This window comes from Pogoniulus pusillus, chromosome Z, assembly GCF_015220805.1.
Source record: "Pogoniulus pusillus isolate bPogPus1 chromosome Z, bPogPus1.pri, whole genome shotgun sequence".
Classification (NCBI taxonomy): domain Eukaryota; kingdom Metazoa; phylum Chordata; class Aves; order Piciformes; family Lybiidae; genus Pogoniulus; species Pogoniulus pusillus.
Window position 1 is genome coordinate 116888988 of NC_087309.1, and position 21715 is coordinate 116910702.

Genomic DNA, 21715 nt, shown 5'->3' on the forward strand with positions numbered 1-21715 from the left:
GCAGGGCGTGAAGTTCAGATGCTAACATGAGAGCTCCCTTTCTGGTTGCTGCTTTTGGGTCCTGGGTTTCTAGGCACTTTTTCCCATGGGAATGGCAGCCAGATGAATGGGAGTTGCGTAGTTTGCTTTATGCTGTGCTTTTTCTGCTGGCAGGCTAAGCTAATTGTACTTTAGGTTCTCTCATCTATATTAAACCCTTTTTCTCAGTTGTGTGTTACTTTCCCTAACACAGCCATCCTCTCGTCGGGTAGTCAGGGTGTGTCCCACTGACAGTTCTTACAGAACAAGCACCAATACAGTGGTAAAAGATCTACCTAGTTCTCAGTGGCAGTCAACGCATGCCAAGTAAATAAGGTCAGAGCGTTTTCAAAGGCAAGCAGATTTACATCTGTGAAAATGAGGAGCTAGAGACAGGCAGCCCGAATGGTAAGCCCTTGACCCACCTGTGACCCATTCCTGTGGGCACATGCCAAGGCTTTCATGAAGCTTGCTATTTAGCTGTAGAAAAGTGTGGCATGAGAATGACAGTGGCCCTCGAATACATCTAGCGCTGTCAGCAGAGGAAGAGGACTGGCAGGAGGAAGCGCGGCGGGTCTCCAAGCAATGTATGGATACCGGGGCTCGTTGTGTGCCAGAGGTCCGCCCAACACCCCACTCTCACCGACAGCAAAGGCAAGGCGAGGCCCAGGAAGAACGGCGGAGGGTTAAGACCGTTTTTTCGCTTCTCCGTCGAGACTCTCCACTACGGTGAAGGCTGCCACAAACCATTGGCCGCCGGGGCGGCAGCGAGCGCGGGGAGTCTAAGCGAACGCCGGCGTGCCCCCATCGCCCGACGTGAGACAGCGCGGAGCCGACCCCGCCGTGGCTAAACAGGGAGGGGTGAGGGCAAGCTGCACCATCCGCCTTCTTACGGCCGACTGGCGGAGGCGAGGACAGGGCGGCGGCCGCGGCTGGCCCCGCCGTCCAGCGCCGGAAGGTCGCGCGCCGCTCCCGGGCGCTGCTGCGGCGGCGCGGGCCGCTGGGGGCGGTGCCATGCCCGTGACAGGCACGCGGCGCCTCCCTCCCGGCCGGGCGCGCGGGGGCGGAGCGAGGCGCTCCGGCGGCCGTGAGCGGCGCTGGCTGAGGGCTGGGCGCTCTTTCGGCGCCGAGCGGCCCCCGGCACGACGTTGCCGGCAGCGCTCTGGCCGACGGGCGGCGAAGGAGGAGGAGGTGTCAGACTCCGTCGGCGCTTGCCGGCAACGAGGAGGAGCGCAACGGCCAGCGCGGTGGCCGAAGGAGAAGAAAGGGAGAGCAGCGGCTGCCGGTCGGCCCCGCAGCACTGCTGCCGCCACTTCCCTGCTCGACGCTAGCCTGCCCGGGAACCTGATCTGCTCCCGGAAACTCTCGGCTCTCGCGGCGGTGGGCTCTCGGCGAGCTCTCCGCCCCGGCGCAGTGTGCTGAGAGTGGGGGACAAGTTCTCGCACTTCTCCGAAGACTTGGGTCTGCCCCACGCCGAGGGCCGAGGCGCTTGGTGTCCCCGCCGCCCGTCGCAGCGAGAGAACTTCACATTCCGAGCTCAGGGAGGCGAGGAGGGCCCAGGAGCTCGGGCGGCGGTGGGGCCGGACAGGCGGCCGCAGATATGAAGCTGAGTCGTCAGTTCACAGTATTCGGCAGTGCGGTCTTCTGCGTAGTGATCTTCTCCCTGTACCTGATGCTGGACCGCGGCCACTTCGACCACCCGAAGAGCCCCCGGCGGGAGGGCACCTTCCCCAAGGTGAGTGGGTAGCAGGCGGGGCGCCGCGGGCGGCTAGCGCCCGGGATGCCGGGAAGGCGCTTGAGGAGCGGGCAGCGGTGCTGCCGCTGGGCCCTCTCTCTGCTGGGGTATCTGAGTGCTGAGAGGGTGGCAGGGCGGTTCGCCCCCTTCAGACCGACTGGGACGACAGCTGAGCAGTGCCACCTCTGGGCGGCGCTGCTACCAGTGCGGAGGTGCAGAGGGCGGGCGGGCGTAGCCCACCCACTGGGCGAGAGGGCCGCTGGCAGGGACGGCTGACGGTGGGCTCCCCCCAGACCGGCGGCCCAAGGGCTGCGCTGCGGCTTCACCTCCCCCAAGTCGCCCTCCTTGGGATCCGGGGCAAGCTGCAGAAAGGGCAGTCGATACAATGGCGTACTCTCACTGGTGTAAACCAGCGCAGAGGACGGGTAGGAGCTAATACGGGAGACCGAACTGGATGGTAGACCTCTGGCATCACGGGTACGTTTAGAGAAATGCTGGCTGTGTTAAGGCTGGTTGGTAGCGTTTTTTGTTGGTTCGGTTTATTTTTTTCTTTCGCCGTGCTTTGCTTAGGAGACAGCTGGCTGATACCTAACCGCACTACAAGGTTAAACGAAGCAGTCTTTAGTTCCTCGCTTTTCCTTGCTGTCTCCGTGGGTGAGACATTTCAAAGCTGTGTATTGTGGTAGTGTTCTAATAAAAAAAATGTTTGACCGTGACAAAAAAAAGTATTTCAGAGAGCACGTGGTATGCCCTGCAGAATGGCAGAGTCCTACTGCGTGTTCTATTTCATTTTCTTATAGTAGTAGATGTAAAAAAATGTAGAAAATAAAGTTGCACTTTTTCCCCCCAAAAAATAATTACAAGCATAATTTTTAAAAAAGTAGAATAATAATTAGTAGATTTTTTTTTTTAAGAAGGACTCAAACGCCTTATTTAAAGAAGTTAATTATCTCTCTGATAGCATCACTGATTTTTTTTTAATGGAAAAATAATAGTTGTTGCCATTTTGTTAAGAGTAAAGATGAAAACTTTGACAGAGTTCAGATCTGTTCTGCATTTATTCCTTCAGGCTACAATTCAGAGGTCAGCCACTAGTTTTTGCAGGAACTAAGAGAATGGGAAAGAAGCTTAGGAGAAGAAAGCAAGACAAGGCTGGCTACAGCAGCTGTGTCTGTTCAAGACAGAACTCCAGCAGGAGAGTAATGCCACGTGTGACACTTAACAGTTAAGTGGAAGTGCTGCTTTGCTCACATGGTCAGCGTCTTAAATGAGGAAATCACTTCGTATGTTTTAAACCTCCAGTTGAATTTAATGCAGGTGAAGTATAGAACAGGAAATCTTGTATGTGTTTTTTAATGTTCGATTTTGGATTAAAACAGTTGTATAAGAACAAAAAATTATTAGACTGTTCTGTCTTCCACTGTCAGTGTCTGGCAGTTGAAATTCCTGTCTTTGTCCTACAGTGTTGTTACTAGTCTGTAGCATAACATGGTCCTTTCTCTTGCGATCAAGGTTTTAATACCTTAATTTGTTGTTACACTTCCTCCTCCTACGTAGTGAAGTCATTTACGGACAAACGTTTCTCCTTTTGTCCTGCCCCCCTCGGTCTTCTACCACAGTCTCAGTGGTACTCCTTGTGCCTTTTTCAGTACGTAAAGTTTTTGGGGGGCTGCTGACTCTCACTGTAGGATTATCTGCTTATCACTATTTTGGACTTTCCTTTGGAGAAAGTTGCCTTTCACTTTCTTACTGCTTTATACCTTTAAAAAGTTACAGATGAAATTGGTGCAATTTTGTAACTTCCTTTTGCTGCCCATAAAGTAATTTTTTTTTTTCACATTGTTACGACTTGGAAACTTCTGCCACTTAGCAAATGCTTCCAGAGCCCAGTGACATCAATTTAAAGTAAATGCAAAAGGTGAAGAGTGGAATTGAAGCCACCAAAGATATTTGGAAGAAATACCATTATTCCTACCTCAGTGAACAAAAAGTTGTCTGTGCCATGTTACCGGAACACCGTGTTCTGTGAGTGAAAATAGCCACAGATGTGAAAACTTAAAGGCGTTTTCATATGTGAAAAGGTGTGGTGGGAGTAGGTTGTCTTGTCTGTAGGTTTACAGAAGCATTCTCCTTCCTGATGGACAAAGATTTTTTTTTTCTTTTTTTTTCCTGTTAGAAAGGAATTGAAACTATTTCATTTCTGCCAGGATTTGAGTTGCAATTTTTTAGCTGGCAGTGACTGTCTACATTTACCTGAAGTGGCATAATACCTAATACCAGTAACAAATGTTTAGGGTAGCTGCTGCTGCACTTAAAATTACACTTTTTTTGTGCCTTCTTTTCACATGATCTCAGCATAATTTGCATCAGAATTAGTCCTGTGAACCTGTCTTCTTTCAGGATTATCTACAACTGTAATCAAAAGTTGCCCTTTTGGAGCTTGCTTTCCACTTTGAGATGTCCACTAGTTGTTCAGGGACATCAAAAGAAATGTCTTGCAGAAACAATTTTTGAGTGAGATCTTCCAAAGTGGGTGAATACCCACAGGGAGATGCCTTTACATGCTCTATAGCCAGCTAGTTGTAGATGCCTTTCACTCCTGCAATAATCAGCGCCTGTGTTCAGGTCTGAGAGGCAGTTGTAGACATTATGTGTTTTCAGGTGTTGGTTTTGCAAAACCTGGCATCAGTAGTCTGTTTTACAGTGAGTGTTATCCCCACCTATTTATGCTTAAGTGGCATTGTAGCAACAGTGGTAAGCTTGAGCTAAAGTGATTTATAGCCTTGTCATTGGTAGCGTATTTAAATCATTGTATCAGACAACCTGTATGTTGCCGTAGAACTGGAGTTCATCTTCCCAAAATTAACAGGAGGTACCTGTAATGCATGGAAATCAAAGACTTACTGACCCTTCCTTTGTAATGTCTGTATATATCTTTATGACTACTCCTTGGTTCTCAGATGTATGTTATTCTTATAATGGCCAGATCACAAGCTCTGTCTTTCTTACCCTCATTCTAGTCACAGGACTTGAGACATGTCTTGAGGTATGATATATGTGCCCTGTCTCAGGCTACAGATGATGTTACAGCATTATGCAAAAATGAGCTTGAGGTAGATTAATAGCCTAAGGTACATTTAAAAATTATTATTCTACCAGTTGTCAGTGCAGATCATTATGTAAGTCTTTTGGAATATAGTGGAAAAATGGCAGAGTGTATTGTTTTTGTCTGTTACAACATGGAATTCTCTGAGAAATCTTATGTGGCTCTCTAATGGAGACAAGTTCAGAATGATTGTTAGTCCTGTGCCATCTCATGTGCAAATGATTTGTGGTTTATGTTGATAACTACTAAATGAAAACAGCATGCATGTCTAATCTTAAGTGAAGTAAGTCCTTAGGCAGTTTATCTTGGAGAACCTGTGTGATTGCATACAGATGAATGCCCAATACTGATAAGCCCATATTAACAGATTTTGGACTCAAACAGAAAAAAGTCATTAACCTAACATGGTATGTTTTCTCAACTAACTTTACCTTGACTTAGAACAGGTCACTAAGAGAGATTTGTTTACAGAAATCTGTAGAATTTTATTTTTTATTCTAAATGTTGCTAGCTACACACCTCACTGTGCAAGGCACACATTAAACATTAGTTTGTAAGAGTGTCTTACTTCAGAAACACACAGCCTTCATGCAGTCTTCACATGAGGGTTTATTTTCAGTGACTTATGCCTGAGCAAGGCAAAACAACAACACAATGCAGTGTCCTCTGTCACTACCTGATAGATGATGCTTTGGACATCTAACCACTTTTCTGCAGCTTACTTTTGCTTTTATGAGTGGTACCTCCCCACTGTGTGTGAGGTTGTTTTTGAAAGTATGTTTTAAAAATTCAAGTCTGGCAGAAATCTGGTTGATAACTGCGATGGCACTTTTTTGATCTTTAGTTGTTCTCTTAAAATTGTTAAAGACAAAGCATAGGCATACAGAATCTTGGATTTTTACTACTTGTTTTTTTTTTTTTCTAAACAGTTATTTGTATAAGAACTCTTTTCCTTAGTGTTCTCCCCTCCTGCCTTTGGCCACCATTATTTGAAACTAAATCTGATCTACTCTGTGTTAACTGCTTTTGTGGGCTTACTAGTTGGATTGCCTGAAACAGAGATGATCGATTCAGTTTCTCTGAAAGCAGATGGCTTTTTCTTTTGTTTCCAGTGTCCTTCCAGCAAAGCATTAAATGATGAGGTGGTTGTTGTTAAAGCAGTGCCAGATTCATGCTTTTAAGGCATCTGCATGGGCTGCCCTGGGAAGCACTTGAGTCACTATACCTGGAGGTATTTGAGACACATGTGGTGCATAGTGACATGGTTTAGTGGTGAACTAGATGGTGCTAGGTTAACAATTGGACTCAATGATATTAAAGATCCTTTCCAAGTTTAATGATTGCCTGAAATACTTCTGTACCGAGGGCACAAGCAGTAATTGTTGCAATAGGAAGTGTTGCTTCAAGCTTGCCAGTAATTTGATAGTAGGATCACCTGGTCAAACTATGGTGGAGTAGTAACAATAGGAAGTTAGGACCAAATGCTTGCCAGTAACATCAGTAGTTGAACTTCAGACTGAGGCAATACCTCTGCTATGAGGAAGTGCTACCTTTGGTCGACCCTGATTCTGTAGTAGGTGGCTGTGACCGCAGTATTATGTGCTCACGCTTGATAGTTACCATGCTTCAGTTCTGTGCAGTGCAAACTCTCTCCAGTGGAGTTGAGTCTGTATGCTTCCCATTTCTAAATAGCTCCTGATACACTGCAGACACCTTTTCCAGCTTGTTTTTCTAGGTTCCTTGCTGCAGTGAAATAGCTGAAATCAATGTCTTTCATGGACTCTAAATACATGTTTTGTTGCTGTTCTTAGTCATCAGTGTATTTTTATGAGCTCATTTGGAAGCTTTCAGATCTGTGCTGTTACACAAGGAATTGGAGTTGTGTATGCAGAAATATTAGAAGTGGAATGATTTCAGGAAATTATTTAGCAAATATTTGTTTTAAATGTGAATAGTGGCAATTAAGGTTGTACAAAATTTTGAAGCTGTAATTTTTCTAGTTCTGACCACTGAAAAATTGTGGGCGCCATGACTTTTAGTAGTATTTTTAATGAGTTTCATATTGGAGGTCATTGGCTGTTGAATTAAGAAATCCACAGGAGGGGTAATAATTTTCCTGGACTTGTAACATATTGAGTTATTTACAAAACAAGCAAAACTCAACTAATGACACTCATTTCATGACGTAAAAACTTTTGAGTGTCATGGGAATGATCTTGGGTGTAAGGTAATGAAAGTCAAGGATTTCTCCTGGATTTCTATTATGTTGTAAAGGAGGAGGGGTCTTCTTAGTGAACGCAATTGCAGGTTTTTATACTTCCCATGGTGTCATTTGTCATTTTGTTTCAGTTTTAGTGTAAAGTTCTGGTTGAGCAGTAGTGAAGCAGAAGCTAACAGCCTTCTTCAATTACAGTTCTTAAATAGTGTGCAGAATGCCAAGTGTCAAGAATGGTATTTTTCCTTAAAGTGTAAAATATAGCTATAGCTATATATATACACAGATCTATAAATGAGCAGTTTGGCTACCCGGAGTCAGTGCCTACCTTACACTGTATAAACTAAATGGAAAAAGTTTCTTGTTTTGCCCTTGACCTTTTCTGTGAACATGTGGTTTTATTAAGTTTTGGCTTGTTAAAGTAAACCCAGATGTTATTAAAATGTTTCCGTGCTTAATGTCATGTAAACTATGCTTCAGTTTTGTACTGCTAGCCATTGAAATAAAAATTCAGTATAGTGCAGAGGATGGAAGCAAAAAGGAAATGACCTTGAAATCTATCAGCCGGTAGTGAACATTTTTCAGGTGATAGACTTGAAGTAGGGAATATTTCTGAGTTTGTCTTCATCTCCTTTTCCCTTTCGCTTGTCTTCACATCCCTGGTGGTGGTGTCAAATTAGTCTCTAGCAGCATACTTTATTTTTTATCTCCGTAAATGACATGAAACTGAAGTCTAGCTTAACAGTACATTAAAAACTTGTGTTAATTATGCCTCCAGTAAAACAGAATGCACAAGTACGTCAGCTTTTTAGTCTTTGTAAGGCTGTGACATCTTTTGAATAGAACTTGCACAGTTTTTAAGAGAACAGACTTTTGTAGTTCATTCAGTTCAGAAGACTTCCAGTGTCTTTGTGACATGCACTTGTTTTGAATAGTATTTTAAAGGCAGAAAATTATTAACAAGGTTACTTACGCAGTTTTCATCATCATTGTTGCATGTAAGCCTACTGCTCAGATTCATAAAGACTTTAAAACTTGACTTTTTCTCTTGACTGAAACATTTTGTGCTTGGCCTTGTTCTGTGTTCTGCTTTGCAATATGAATGCGTACAGACACTGTGAATATTAAGCTTTGCTGCCATATTGGATTACATTTTTCACTTCTGCCTACTTACTTTTTTTGTACAGTAGGTGACCATTTGATTCTACATTTAGTATATTATTTTCTATACTGTGCTCTGACAATGAATAGAGGAAGCTTTTTGGTCCTACTGTCTTGATATGCAGGCATCTATCAGAGACTTTTATCAAGATTTTAGCAAAGTTTGTATGTGATTTGTGAAACCCTGGAAATAGTAATTGATGAGACTGGTCCAGAAAATCAAGATGTAGGCCATGCAGTACAGCCAGAAAATGAGACTTTGAGTCCAGTTTTATTGCCATTTACTGCAGTGAATCTGTTTAGGCAGTGGTCTTGACTTCAGTTCCACATCCCCTGGAGAATCCAGTTCATCTGTGGTACTTAGCTTTTTTCATCACAGCTTAGTGGTGCAACAGAGAATCTTAAGTGGGATACTGCCAGCTCCTTTGTGGTTTCCTGCTTGTTCATGTGGGTGAGGAGAATGGGCTTTGCCTGTTTTTAAACCAAGCATTTGGTTTATCTGGTTACAAAAGCTAAGTTTCAGCTGACCCTAACCTCTGAAGTCTCTCATGTGCATTTCTCTTCTGCCTACTTTTTTCCATGAGATTTCCTCATCTGTGGGCCTGATATACTCAAACTATTTGAACTTTTTCATGATGAAACTATCATTATTGGCCTGTTGAGAGGAATTGTGTTTAATGAAAGTATGAATGTTCACTGGAAAGATAAAGTTGTGGCTGATGTAATTTCTGCAGTGTACAGTGTGTGCATGGAAGAAACTGTTCTCTACGTTTTCAGAATGAAGTGCCTTGATCTGTCATTGTGTTTGTGAACTTCCCTGCTTGTATTGGGTGGCAGCATGCTCCTTCTGGAGAGACTATTTACTACAGGTTGGACTCATGTCTGAAGGAAATGGAGTACAAGCAGAGGGCAGTGAGAAAGCAAACTGAAGTTTTTAGGGCATGAAAACTACACTACTGGCTAAAGCACAAGGAACTGTTTATGTAGATGATTCTTGTGGTAGTGCCTGGGTTGCTCAGTGCAGCTAGCAGGTATGGACAGTTTTTGTTCCAAACTGGAGCAGAATTTGCTGATCTGTGCTGTCCTTACGTGGTTAAATTTTGTTGGTCAAGTCCAGGTGTGTGTGACCATGGTGATCCTGAACAGGTGCCCTGCGCATGTGATGCTATTGTTCTACTAATACAGTACCTACTTTGGGTACTGCTGGATTTATTGGTACTTTGCACTACTTGTAGAAAGGCTTTGGTGTTTTTTTGCTGTGAAGTGACAGCAGGGTTGAACTTTCTTGCTTTTTAATTAGAACTTCATTCATACAGCCTTATTAATATGTAAAGGCAGAAATAAAAGAAGTCATTATTAACTTTTTAACTGGTTGTATACCCCAGGTGATTCATGTAACTTTTCATTGCATTTCCTTATCTTAAAACGAGTGTGTAGATTAACAGAGCAACATTTAATGATGTTCCTTTGGTCTATGACATCTGGATGCAGCGTACCTGCAATTTTCTGTGCCGTTAGGCAGGGATCAAAGTGTTGGATCAGCAGTGGCTTGTTTTTTTTGGAGAAGACTTAATGCTGAAAAGTTAGACAGCGATCAGGTGACATTTGTGAGCTGTGCAACTAGCCCAGTTTTGCTAAGCAGTATGTGCAAAACATCTAGGCTACAACATGTCAGACACAGTTGTTTTAAGGTAAAATTGATGCTGCAGTTGTGGTTTCAGGTCCAGCTGCAGCTGAACCTCAGGTGGCAGCTCACACAGCTGCCACCACCCCCACCTCCCAATCTTGCCCTGCTCTTCCCCAGCTATAATAAGAAAGAGAAACTGAGAGTAAAATGTAAAACCCCATGGGCTGAGGTAAGGAGAGTTTAGTAGAACAGTACAAAGAAAAATTGAACGGCAGGAATGCTTACAAAAGTAAATAAGTCATATATAAACCTCAATAATATAAAATGTGATGTGCTCATCCTACACCTATAATGGCCAACACCTGCCCTTTGTTAGTGGACATGGTAGGTATGATGTTTATGGTACGGAATATCCCACTGGATGGTTCCTAGCCAAACTCAGGATATCTGTGTACATTAAAAAAAAACAAACACTGAAAAAATCCACCCCTTCTCTCACTGAATCCATGAAAAACATTCAACTTATTTTAAAACAAAATACTGTTGGAGTGTATTTTAGTAGCAGAGAGGACACTTTCCCTCTACATCCTTTTACTACTGATGTGTTCCTTTCCTATTCACTTTTACTTTCTTTCCAAGAGGGCTTTGGCCTTGTTGTCCTCCTCCATGCTCTGACAATTTCTCTGTATCTCTTCCAAGTGACAAGCCCCTTCCTCCATGAATTGTAAGCTTCTTTCTTCCATAAAGCTCCTTGCTCATCCATGCAGGTCTCTTAGCACATCTACCCGACTTTTTACTCAAGGGAACACACCCAGCTTGGGCTTGAAGGAAGTGGCATTTAAAAATTGACCAACTTTCTTGGGCTCCTTTACCCTCTAGAGTCTTAGCCCATGGGATTCCTGCAAGTATGTCTTTGAAGAGTATAAAGTTAGCCCTGCAGAAATCCAGGGTTGTAATCCTACTTATTGCCTTGCTTCTACCCTCTACAATGCTAAACTCCACCATGGCATGATCACCATTGCCAAGGCTGTTCCCAACCTTAATGTCCCTAACCAATCCTCCCTTATTAGTTCATGCAAGGTCCAGCAGTGCACCTGTCCTTGTTGGTTCCTCCACTATCTGCAACAAGATTTTTTTGGACTGGCTGTGCCTGGCTGTGTGAGCTTCCCAGCAAATATCAGGGTGATTGAAGTTGCCCATGAGTACCAAGGAGTGAGTTCTAGAGGCCACCTCCAGTTGAGTGTAGAAAGCCTCATCAACATCTTCTGCTTGATTTGGTGATCCACAGTAGAGACCCACAACAGTTTCACCACCCTTTCTACATCCCTTAATTCTTACCCACAAGCTTTCAAGTTGTTCTGCTTCCCATCCTGGATAGAATTCAGTACATTTCAGTTGTTCTTGCACACAGAGAGCAACACCACCGCCTTGCCTTGTTGGTCTGTCTTTTCTAATTAGTACATGGCCACCCATGACAACATTCCAGTCATGGGAGCTATCCCATCATATTTCAGTGACTGCAGTTATAGTCGTGCAGCCTAACACAGATCTCCAAGTCTTCCTGCTTATCTGTGCTCCATGCATTGGCATATAAGCATTTCAGTGAGGGAGTTAATCCATTAGTTTTCACTCTTGCCATCTGACCATTCCTTGCTACCTCCATGGCCTCCAACCTACCAGGGAGTCCCATGTGTTCCTTTGAGTCAGCTGGGTAAGAACTATGCATGTAGTCATAGTTATGTATTCCTAACTGTAGCATTTTAGTTAACATTTTGCATTTAAGCTGAGTTGGTACATGGCTTATTTAAATAACTTAGAAGACAGATGTAGTGCATCTCATAGTCATCAGAGAAGAAGTCAGGTTTGTCTTCATCAGTGTCCTCTGTTAAGTTCCATGATGGGAAGTCTTTAAGGGTTTCTTTTTCCAAATAACATAGTATCAATCTCCTCAGTTAAAGTAACATACTTCAACAGACTTCTAGAAATATCATAGAATCACAGAATCAACCAGGTTGGAAGAGAGAGACCTCCAAGATCATCCAGTCCAACCTATCACCCTGCCCTATCCAATCAACCAGACCATGGCACTAAGTGCCTCATCCAGTCTTTTCTTGAAGACCCCCAGGGACGGTGCCTCCACCACCTCCCTGGGCAGCCTATTCCAATGCCAATCACTCTCTCTGTGAAGAACTTCTTCCTAGCATCCAGCCTATACCTACCCCGGCACAACTTGAGACTGTGTCCGCTTGTTCTATTGCTGGTTACCTGGGAGAAGAGGCCACCCCCCACCTGGCTACAATGCCCCTTCAGGTAGTTGTAGACAGTAATAAGATCACCCCTGAGCCTCCTCTTCGTTGTTGAGAGTCTTAAGTAGTAGACGTAAATTGTTACTAAAGTATATCACAACAAATAATTTTATTGCTGTTGAAAGATGATGGCAATTTTTTATGAGGCCACATCTCTGAAAGTCTAGGCTGGATGTTAGGAGGAAGTTCTTCCCAGAGAGAGTGATTTGCCATTGGGATGGGCTGCCCAGGGAGGTGGTGGAGTCACCGTGCCTGGAGGTGCTGAAGCAAAGCCTGGATGAGGCACTTAGTGCCATGGTCTAGTTGACTGGATAGGGCTGGGTGCTAGGTTGGTCTGGATGATCTTGGTGGTCTCTTCCAGCCAGGTTGATTCTGTGCTCTAGTTGGAGATGTATGATATAGGAAGCAGGGAACTTAGTTTAGAAAGAAAAGTGTTTTGTCACATAAGTTCTACCACTTTACCATTTATTATTGTTGATATTCGAAGGTTTGAAGTGCAAGAAGTTATATGAATGGTCTGTCCCAGAGGTAGGAAATACAACATGATCTCCAAAATGGCAGTTTTTATCTGACTGCTAGAGGCTGGCAGTGTATGCCAGTGGAAGGATCAGTCTGAACAAGCATTTGATGGTTTGTTTAATGCTAGTATTCTTTGATATGTGGTGGGGTGCTTTTGCTGTGTGTTTTTGGTGTGTTTCTTTTCCTCTGGGTCTGCTGCTGGCTAATGCTGGAGAGACTATAGCTGGCTAGATCATGTATGGCAGATTGGAGGTGTAATCTGTGGCCAAATTGACAGGCTATTGTTAACCAATACAGAATAGATTTATTTGTAAGAAAAGGTAAAATGTTTCTAGAACATACATGAATAAGACTTCAAACTTATAACATTTTTCTAAAAATATATAGTTGTAGGTGTAGGGGAATCTAGCTTGTAGTGGAATAGCTTGTGAACAGTGTTTTAGCTGCTTGCACACTTGGTAACTTTGATCTATTGTCATGTGCAGTGAAGCAGGTAATAATTTGTATAGATGGCAGCTATGTTTTATCTTTGGAATCAAAACATGAGAGCCTACATTGGGCAGCATGTAAAGCCTCAGTTGGTGTTATTTCCTATGCAGCTATTTGAGTTTTCTGAGTAGAGACATTGAAAGAGAAAATACTAATTTTACACCATGTACTCAGCATCTTTAATATAGCATTTGCAAGATTTCCATTTGAGTGCTTCTTTTGTGCCACCAGAGGGCATGGGACTACAGTCTTCTTTGCAATATTCTGTCATCTGCATATTAATTTCCTGTTACTTTCAGTTCATTTGTTTTATTAGTTTCCAGTATTTGTTTAAAACCAAATACTGTTTTTATTTTCTGTTTCTTTTTTTGTGACGTCTCTGAAGTGTTTAGATTCTAGGAAGATGAACTTGCATCTCAATTGGCTTAATGTGGATCTATTGTCAAAGTGTGGATTTGTCTTTTTTTTGTATGCAGTAACTGTTTCTGTGCATTTTAAAACCTGTTACTGATTTCAGAATATATCAAACTAAGAAAAAAAAAAGGCAGAGCACTTTACACAGTCCAGAAAATTGTGGCACAAATTACTGAGAGCTTAGGAATACTACAGCTTATCTTCTGCAGAATTACAAAGAACTTCTATAAAGATATGAAAAGATAAAAAGATCTGATTTTTTGCAAATCTGCCAAAGTCATGGAAAAGGTGGAAGTTGGAATATTTGGTACCTTGAAACAGTATGACCTTTTAAGGATATATTTGTATCAGTGGTGAAATCATGTGTTGCCAATACAAGTTCATAGCAGAAAATGTAACTTTTGCTCTTTCCTCTTATTTTGCTGTTTTCCTGTATTCTTTGGAAAGAAGGTTTAGTATTTTGGTTTAATTTCTTACTAGTTTGTCTTTATATCAGATGTTCATATTTTATTTGCCTATGTGTTATGTACTGTTGTGAAACTGATAAAAATTGTTGAGATGCATTCTTAGCAATAATTTACCTTCTTTTTTTTCTTAACAGGGACAGCTTTCAATATTGCAAGAGAAAATAGATCATTTAGAACGCCTTTTGGCAGAAAACAATGAGATTATTTCCAATATACGAGATTCTGTGATCAATCTGAGTGAATCAGTAAAGGATGGCCAAAAAAATCCAGAAGCTATAAACTTCAGTCAAGGATCTGTCTCTGAGATCTTTCCTTCTGCTTCGGTTTTGCTTGCAGTTGATTCTGAGGATTGTTTGTTTGCTTCAAAAAGTGGAAGTCATGGTTCAGATGTACAGGTAAGCAGTTTGCCTTTCTGTCTTATTCTGCTGCAGTGCTAGCTGTCATTAGGTGTTTTGTGAATTAAAAGGTAATTAGTAGTAAAAGCTTGGTAGTAATCTTCCAATCTAAGAATAGAATTGTTCATCTGACTGTTGTGTTTAACCAGTGTTACAAAACATTCTTTTTAACTGTCTAGAAATCAGTGATTATGAATAACCAACACTTCAGAAATTAAAACAGTGCTAAAAAGCCAAACAGACCCCAGCAACTTAACTCACATTATTGTCCAGTAGTGTCAGTCCTTTGAAATAGATTCTAAAATTCATTCCAGTTTCTTGAAGTTGTTCCAAAACTGATGAGAAACTAGAAGTGGTGGACGGTCTTGATTTGAATGGACTTTACATTTCCAAGATATATGTGTAGATAGGCCCTGATGGGGAAGTAAAGTATGTACAGGCAGTAATAATTTTCTTACATCTCTTGTACTGTGTTAGGTTTTTGAATGCCATTTCTGAATGCCATTTCTGTATTTCAGCAGTCTTTTGTGTTTATGTAGACACTTGACCAGAAAGGAGGATGTACACTATTGTGGCCATTTGAGCTGATCCTTTAGCTCAGACATAGGGGAGAGATGAACATACCAGGGATAGGCCACATAAATGGCAACAATAGATAAATTAATATAATTTCATTGGAGCATCAAGAGCTCAGTGTCTAGAAGCACAGCTTGTTCTCCCCCTTCTCCCGCTGGCTTCTGCTGCTGCAGCTTTGCCTGTCTTCCCTGGCTGCTGTTTTGGCTACTGCTGCTTCTGCAGTCAGGGAAAGATGAAATTGTATTTTCTTATAGTATAAGTATAATAATGTAAAGAGAAATAATAACTAGAGAAGGAAGGAAGGGAAAAAAAAAAACCACAATTAAAAAAAATACAATAACCTTAAGGGAGATGGGGGAGGGGTCAAGCGGCGGCATCTCTCCCTTATGTCTGAGCTAAAGGATCAGCTCAAACGGCCACAACTATGTTAAGTAGTTGGCATGAACAGAGAAAATTAATTTTTTTTAATCTCAGACACTTCAAGTAGAGTTTATTTTGTATTCTAGTGATGCTTTTGAGTTCATAGACTCTTATGTATTCAGTTTTAGTGCAGTGTTTCAGGAGTACTGAGAATACTGTGTGAAGGTTGATATCTGTGCATTTCTTTGGGGAGCCTTGTGGGAGTACTATAAATATTCCAGTATTCTAAGGGAAAGATGGAATTTTCAAGTCCAGCTGTCTCGTTTTAGAAGTGAAAGAATTTCTATTGCAGGAGAAAGACAATGCACTTAAAATGAGTAAGTACATATCTTAGAATAACTGTAACTTCTGATTTATTCATAATGCCTTAAAGGTCTTCAGGGACAGGCACCACCTTAATGTGTTTTTGACAAACAAAACAAGATTTTAAAAGACAGTTTCTGACTATTCATGTTCCTGATACTTTTCCTGTGTAGAAGTCTTAATATGTAAAGCACATGGACCTGACAGAGTCCAGCTGGAAACCTGTGGCCAGTGGTTTTCCCCAGGGGTCAGTACTGGGTCCAGTTTTGTTCAACATCTTCATCAATTACCAGGATGAGGAACATAGTGTGCCCTGAGCAAGGTGGCTGATGATATGAAATTGGGAGGGGTGCCTGATACACTGAAAGGCTGTGCTGCTATCCAGTGATATCTTGGGCAGGCTGGGGAGCTGCAGGAAGGAGAATCTCATGAAGTAGAATGTATGAATCCCGTTGTATGGCCTGCCCTAGCTGATCCTGCTTTGGCAAAGGGTTTGGGCTAGATGTTCTCTAGAGGTCTTTTCCATGCCCTAACATTCTGTGATTTATACCTATGACTGCATGTTTCAAGTTACTAGACTGTGAAAAGGTTCAGAGGATTAGGAATGCTAGGTGTTGCAAGGAACCTCTGGAGATCGAGTCTGACCCTCAAGGTATTCCTTGTGCAACCTGTTACCACATTAATTGATGTGACTTTTTAGGTGCATTAAAAGTAAGTTACAGTAAATGTCAGTTGTTAATTTTGAGCAGAAAATGTGATGATCTGAATTCCTGTATATGTTAGCTTGATACCAAGCTCAGTTAACTTGTATTTGTCAAGATTTTTTTATAGAGGTTGTGAAATTTTGAGTAGTCTATTGACATGTCCACAGTTTTATGTGGGGTTTTTTTGTGTTTTTTACAATGTAAAATACACTAATTAAAAATCAGTTTGTAAGTGTTCATTTTCTGCTGTTCATAAATGTTGACTTATAAGGGTTTGGACTTTTTCTGTATTTGTCCTTTATGGGATGCATGGAAATAAAATGAGAGACTAGAAAGAAGAGCTAATATAGATGGGACAGGGTTAAAAAACAAATCTCTTTAGAGCATGAAGGTAAAAGAAGCTTCACTGAATAAATTGAGTCTGTTGAAGTCTCCCAGAATTGAGAAACCTTTGTGAGAATACATTAAAATATGGATTCAAAACCTTTATAATAGTTCAGTGAGAAATACTACCAGGACTTGCTACTCACATATGTTTTCTTTGTATAAATTGGACAAAATAAGTCACATGAGACCCAAAAGATTCTTGGGTAGTACAGCTAAACTATTTAGCTGTACTGGAGGAGCTGTGAATCAAGAAATTTTATAATTGCCTTTGTAATTAGGTTGAAAATTGTATTAGAGCTGGCTGTTGAAGTAACACTGAACTGAGAACTTGTATAATTCTAATTAAATAGAAGGTTACTATATATTTTCCAAAACATGAAAATGAAGCTAGGTAATAGCTTCAGCAAAATTAAGAATTTTAGACTAAATATGATGCTTTTTTAATTCATGAAGTATCTGGAATTTGTGCTAAAAAAAGATAGAGTTCTCAGGAGCCATTATGTGGAGCTGGAAGGTCTTTTAATTAATGTGATGAGGTGTCTGTCTCTCTTTCGAACACTGAAGCAACTAACATTGTGATTAGTAGTGTTATGCCATTTAGAAATGAATCATGAATCACTCCTTCAAAGAGTGACCTGGAGAGACACTAAGTGCTTTTATTTCCTCTGTGCAATAGTCATTTGTTCACTGTGGTAAATGTCGTGTTAAATTGAGACTTCACAGAATCAAAGAAAAGTTACGGTTGGAGAACCTCAGGATCAGCAAGTCCATCCAATATCCCCACTCTACAAAGTTCTCCCTAAACTATATTCCTAAGCACCACATCCAAATGACTTTTAAAAACATCCAGGGTTGGTGACTCAACCCTGTCCCTCCTATTCAGCCCCTTCCAATGCCTGACTACTCTTTCTGAGGAAAAAAAAATTCCTGATGTACAGTCTAAACCTGCCCAGTCACAGCTTGAGGCTGTTCCTTCTTCTATCACTACCTCTGAGAAGACCAGCACTAACCTCCCCAAAGCATCCTTTCAAGTAGCTGTACACAGTGATGAGGTCTCCTCTTAGCTTTGTCTTTTTCAAGCAGTCCCAGCTCCCTCAGTCGCTCCTCATAAGATGTTTTCTCCAGGCTTTTCCCCAGCTTCATTGCCCTCCTCTGCACTTCCTCCAGTACCTCCACATCCTTTGTGCACTGAGGTGCCCAAACCTGAACACACTGTTTGAGGTGTGGCCTCACCAGGGCAGAGTACAAGGGGACAATCACCTCCATGCTCCCGCTGGACACAACATCTCTAACAGAAGCCAGGATGCCACTGGCTTTCTTTGCCACCTGGGCATACTGCTTGTTCATATTGAGTTGTTTGTCTGTTACAATCCTTAAGTCCCTTTATGCCAGACAGCTTTCCAGCCAGTGTCCCAAGCCTGTAGCACTGCTTGGGGTGGTTGTGGCTCAAGTGCAGGACCTGGCATTGGTCTTGTGAAGCTCATCCCATTAAGGTTTGCCCATCAATCCAATCTATCAAGGTCCCTCTAGAGAGCCTCCCTACCCTCATGATGATCAAGTACTACCTAACTTGGTGTCATCTGTGAACTTACTGATGACACACTCTATCTTCATCAAGTTCATCAGTAACGATGTTAAACAGAAGTGGTCCCAACTCTGAGCCGTGGGGACACTACTTGTCCATTGACCACGACCCTTTGTGCCTTTTTTTCCAGGCAGTGCTTTATCCAGCAGAGCTGTGCTTGTCCAAGCCATGAGCAGTCAGTCTGTCCATGAGAATTGAGGGAAATGTCATCAAAGGCTTTTTGGAAGTCTAGGTAGACAATAGCCACAGCCTTTCTCTCATCCAATAGACAGGTTCTCTTGTCATAAAAAGAAATCAGATTTGTCATGCAGGTCCTGCCCTTCGTACACCCATACTGACTGGGCCTGATCCCCTGCTGGTTCTCTATGGCCTGTAATAGCTCTCCAGATGCCCTGCTCCATGGCCTTCCCGGGTACTGAGATCAGACTGACAGTCTGTAGTGTCCTTCTTTCTTGTACATAGGTGTCACATTTGCTACCCTTCAGTCCACTGAAACCTCCCTAGTTACCAGGACTTCAGGTAAATAATGGAGAGCAGCCTGCTGAGCACATCTGCCATCTCCTTCAGCACCCTTGGGTGTAGCCCACCTGGCCCCATAGACTGATGTGGGTCTAAGTGGCATAGCAGATCACTGACCACCTCCTTATTTATTGTGATGGCCTCATTCTGCTTCCCCTTCCTGACTCTTAGGTAATGAGTTTAGGTGTCCAGAGAGCTGCTGGTTCCAGTGCTAAATACTGAAGCAAAGTAGGCATTAAGCACCTCTGCCTTTTCCTCATCCTTAGCCACTCTATTTCCCTCTGCATCTAATAAAAAACTCTATCTGTGCTTTGGCTCTCCTAATGTTCTCCCTGCATAGTTCATTACATCTTTATTGTGCTCATGAGCGGTCTGTCCCCTCTTCCAAAGGCCACAGACTCTCCATTTGTTCTTGAGGTCCAGCCAAAGGTCCCTGTTCAGCCAGGCTGGATGCCTTCCCTGCTGACTTGTTTTATGGCACATGGGAACAACCTCTGCCTTTAAGACTTCCCTCTTGTCCAGCCTTCCTGGACTCCTGTATCCTTCAAGGTGGCCTCCCAAGGGACTTTGTCAATCAGTCTCCTGAACAGGCCAAAGTTTGCCCTCTGGAAATTCAAGGTGACAGTTTTACTGACTCCTCTCCTTGTTCCCCCTAGGATAGAGAACTCAATCATCTCATGATTACTGAGCCCCAGATGGTCACCAGCCTGTCCTTTCCCCACAAGTTCTTCCCTGTTCCCAAGAGGCAGGTCCAGGAGCTCACCTTCCCTAGTTGGCTTCCTCAGCAGTCATGCCAGGAAGTTATCCTCCCCACACTCCAGGGATCTCTGGCTCTGTTCTTTCCATGCTGTATTGTATTTTCAGCAGATACCAGAGAAGTTGAAGTCTCCCATGAGAACAAGGGGAAGTGATTGTGAAACCTCGCTCAACTGCTTAGAAAAAATTTTATCTACCTCTTCATCCTGGTTGGGTCATCTAGAACAGATTCCTACCACGATATCTCTCTTGCTGGCCTTACTCACAGTATCACAGTATCATCAGGGTTGGAAGAGACCTCACAGATCATCAAGTCCAACCCTTTACCACAGAGCTCAAGGCCAGACCATGGCACCAAGTGCCACGTCCAACCTTGCCTTGAACAGCTCCAGGGACGGCGACTCCACCACCTCCCCGGGCAGCCCATTCCAGTGTCCAATGACTCTCTCAGGGAAGAACTTTCTCCTCACCTCCAGCCTAAATTTCCCCTGGCACAGCTTGAGGCTGTGTCCTCTCGTTCTGGCGCTGGGCACCTGAGAGAAGAGAGCAACCTCCTCCTGGCCACAACCTCCCCTCAGGTAGTTGTAGACAGCAATAAGGTCTCCCCTGAGCCTCCTCTTCTCCAGGCTAACCAATCCCAGCTCCCTCAGCCTCTCCTCGTAGGGCTGTGCTCAAGGCCTCTCCCCAGCCTCGTCACCCTTCTCTGGACATGCTCAAGCATCTCAACGTCCCTTTTAAACTGGGAGGCCCAGAACTGAACACAGCACTCAAGGTGTGGTCTAAGCAGTGCAGAGTACAGGGGCAGAATGACCTCCCTGCTCCTGCTGACCACACCATTCCTGATGCAGGCCAGGATGCCACTGGCTCTCCTCATTCTTACCCATAAGGACTCAACTCTGTCATTACCTTCATTATTTTGCATGGTTTCACAAGTGTCCCTAGCATAGAGGGTCACTCTGTCACCTCTTCTACCTTCCGTGTTCTTTCTGAAAAGTTGGTACCCATTAATTGCAGCACTCCAGCTGTGAGAGTCATCCCACCATATTTCCATGATAGCTGCCACATCATTGTTTCCTTGTATCACAGTGGCCTCCAGCTTCTCCTGATTATTGCCCATGCTGCATTGTTTGGTGTATAAACATTTCAGCAGTGGAGCTGAGTACACGGTTTTCAGCCTTGAAGAGGAGTATGCCCTCTGTTTATCTAAGATGCAAACACACTGCTCCACGAGTGTTGAGCTGCTTGGTGGCAAGGCCAGCTATGTCCCCATCCCCCTTTATAAGTAGTTTAAAGCCCTGCAAACGAATCCAGCCAACTCGTGTGCAAGGATTCTTTTTCCCTTATGGAAGAGACGAACTCCATCTGTCACCACTAGACCTGGTGCCAAGAAAAACTCCCCATGTTCAAAACTGCCAAAGTTCTGTTGTTGGCTCCAACCTCTAAGCTATGTCTTAATCCCATGGAGGTTTTTTTTTCCTTCCTTTGATAGCCCATTCTGTTACTAGAGAGATTGAGGAGAACACTACTTGCGTTACTTCATCAGTTTGGGCTTATTCTTTCTCTAATCAAACAAAATAAAAGACAAATTGCATTTTCAGAGGTTTTAATCAAAGAACTTGTTATATGTCTGTCTACATTACGAGTAGTTCAGAAAACAGGCAGCATCCTTTCTGAACTTTTATATGCCTACTGTTTATACAGAGTCCTTGCTTACTGTATTAGTATTTTTATACTTAGATTATGCTCAAGAATTACATCTAACTTTGTTTCTTTCTGACTAGCTGCTTGGAACTTTATTCTTCAGTTGTAGTCATGTAATCTTGTCAAGTGAAAATGTAATATGCAATTAATTCTGTGCTCAAATCATACTGAGGATGGTGTAATATGAAAGATAAAAATGGGTTCGTATCTGTCTTTTGGATGTCTTGGCATAAGTGTGGTGATTTTAGCCTCATCTGACTTCAGATTATCCCAGTGGAAGCTTTTGAGTTCTATTTTTTTCTTGGTTGTTTC

The 21715-nt window shown here is 42.8% G+C and overlaps 1 protein-coding gene across 2 annotated transcripts in view; it reads left to right on the forward strand.

Annotated features, from left to right (window-relative positions):
• Positions 1–1088: 1088 nt before the first annotated feature.
• MAN2A1 (mannosidase alpha class 2A member 1) overlaps positions 1089–21715 on the forward strand; it is a 145459-nt gene continuing 124832 nt past the window's right edge. The window contains exons 1-2 of one of the 2 annotated variants that reach the window (XM_064139924.1): positions 1089–1753; positions 14192–14452. In XM_064139924.1, coding sequence (XP_063995994.1) covers positions 1619–1753; positions 14192–14452 — 396 coding nt within the window. In that variant the 5' untranslated portion in view covers positions 1089–1618. The remainder of the gene's footprint in view (positions 1754–14191; positions 14453–21715) is intronic. The other variant, XM_064139925.1, reaches the window with a different exon arrangement.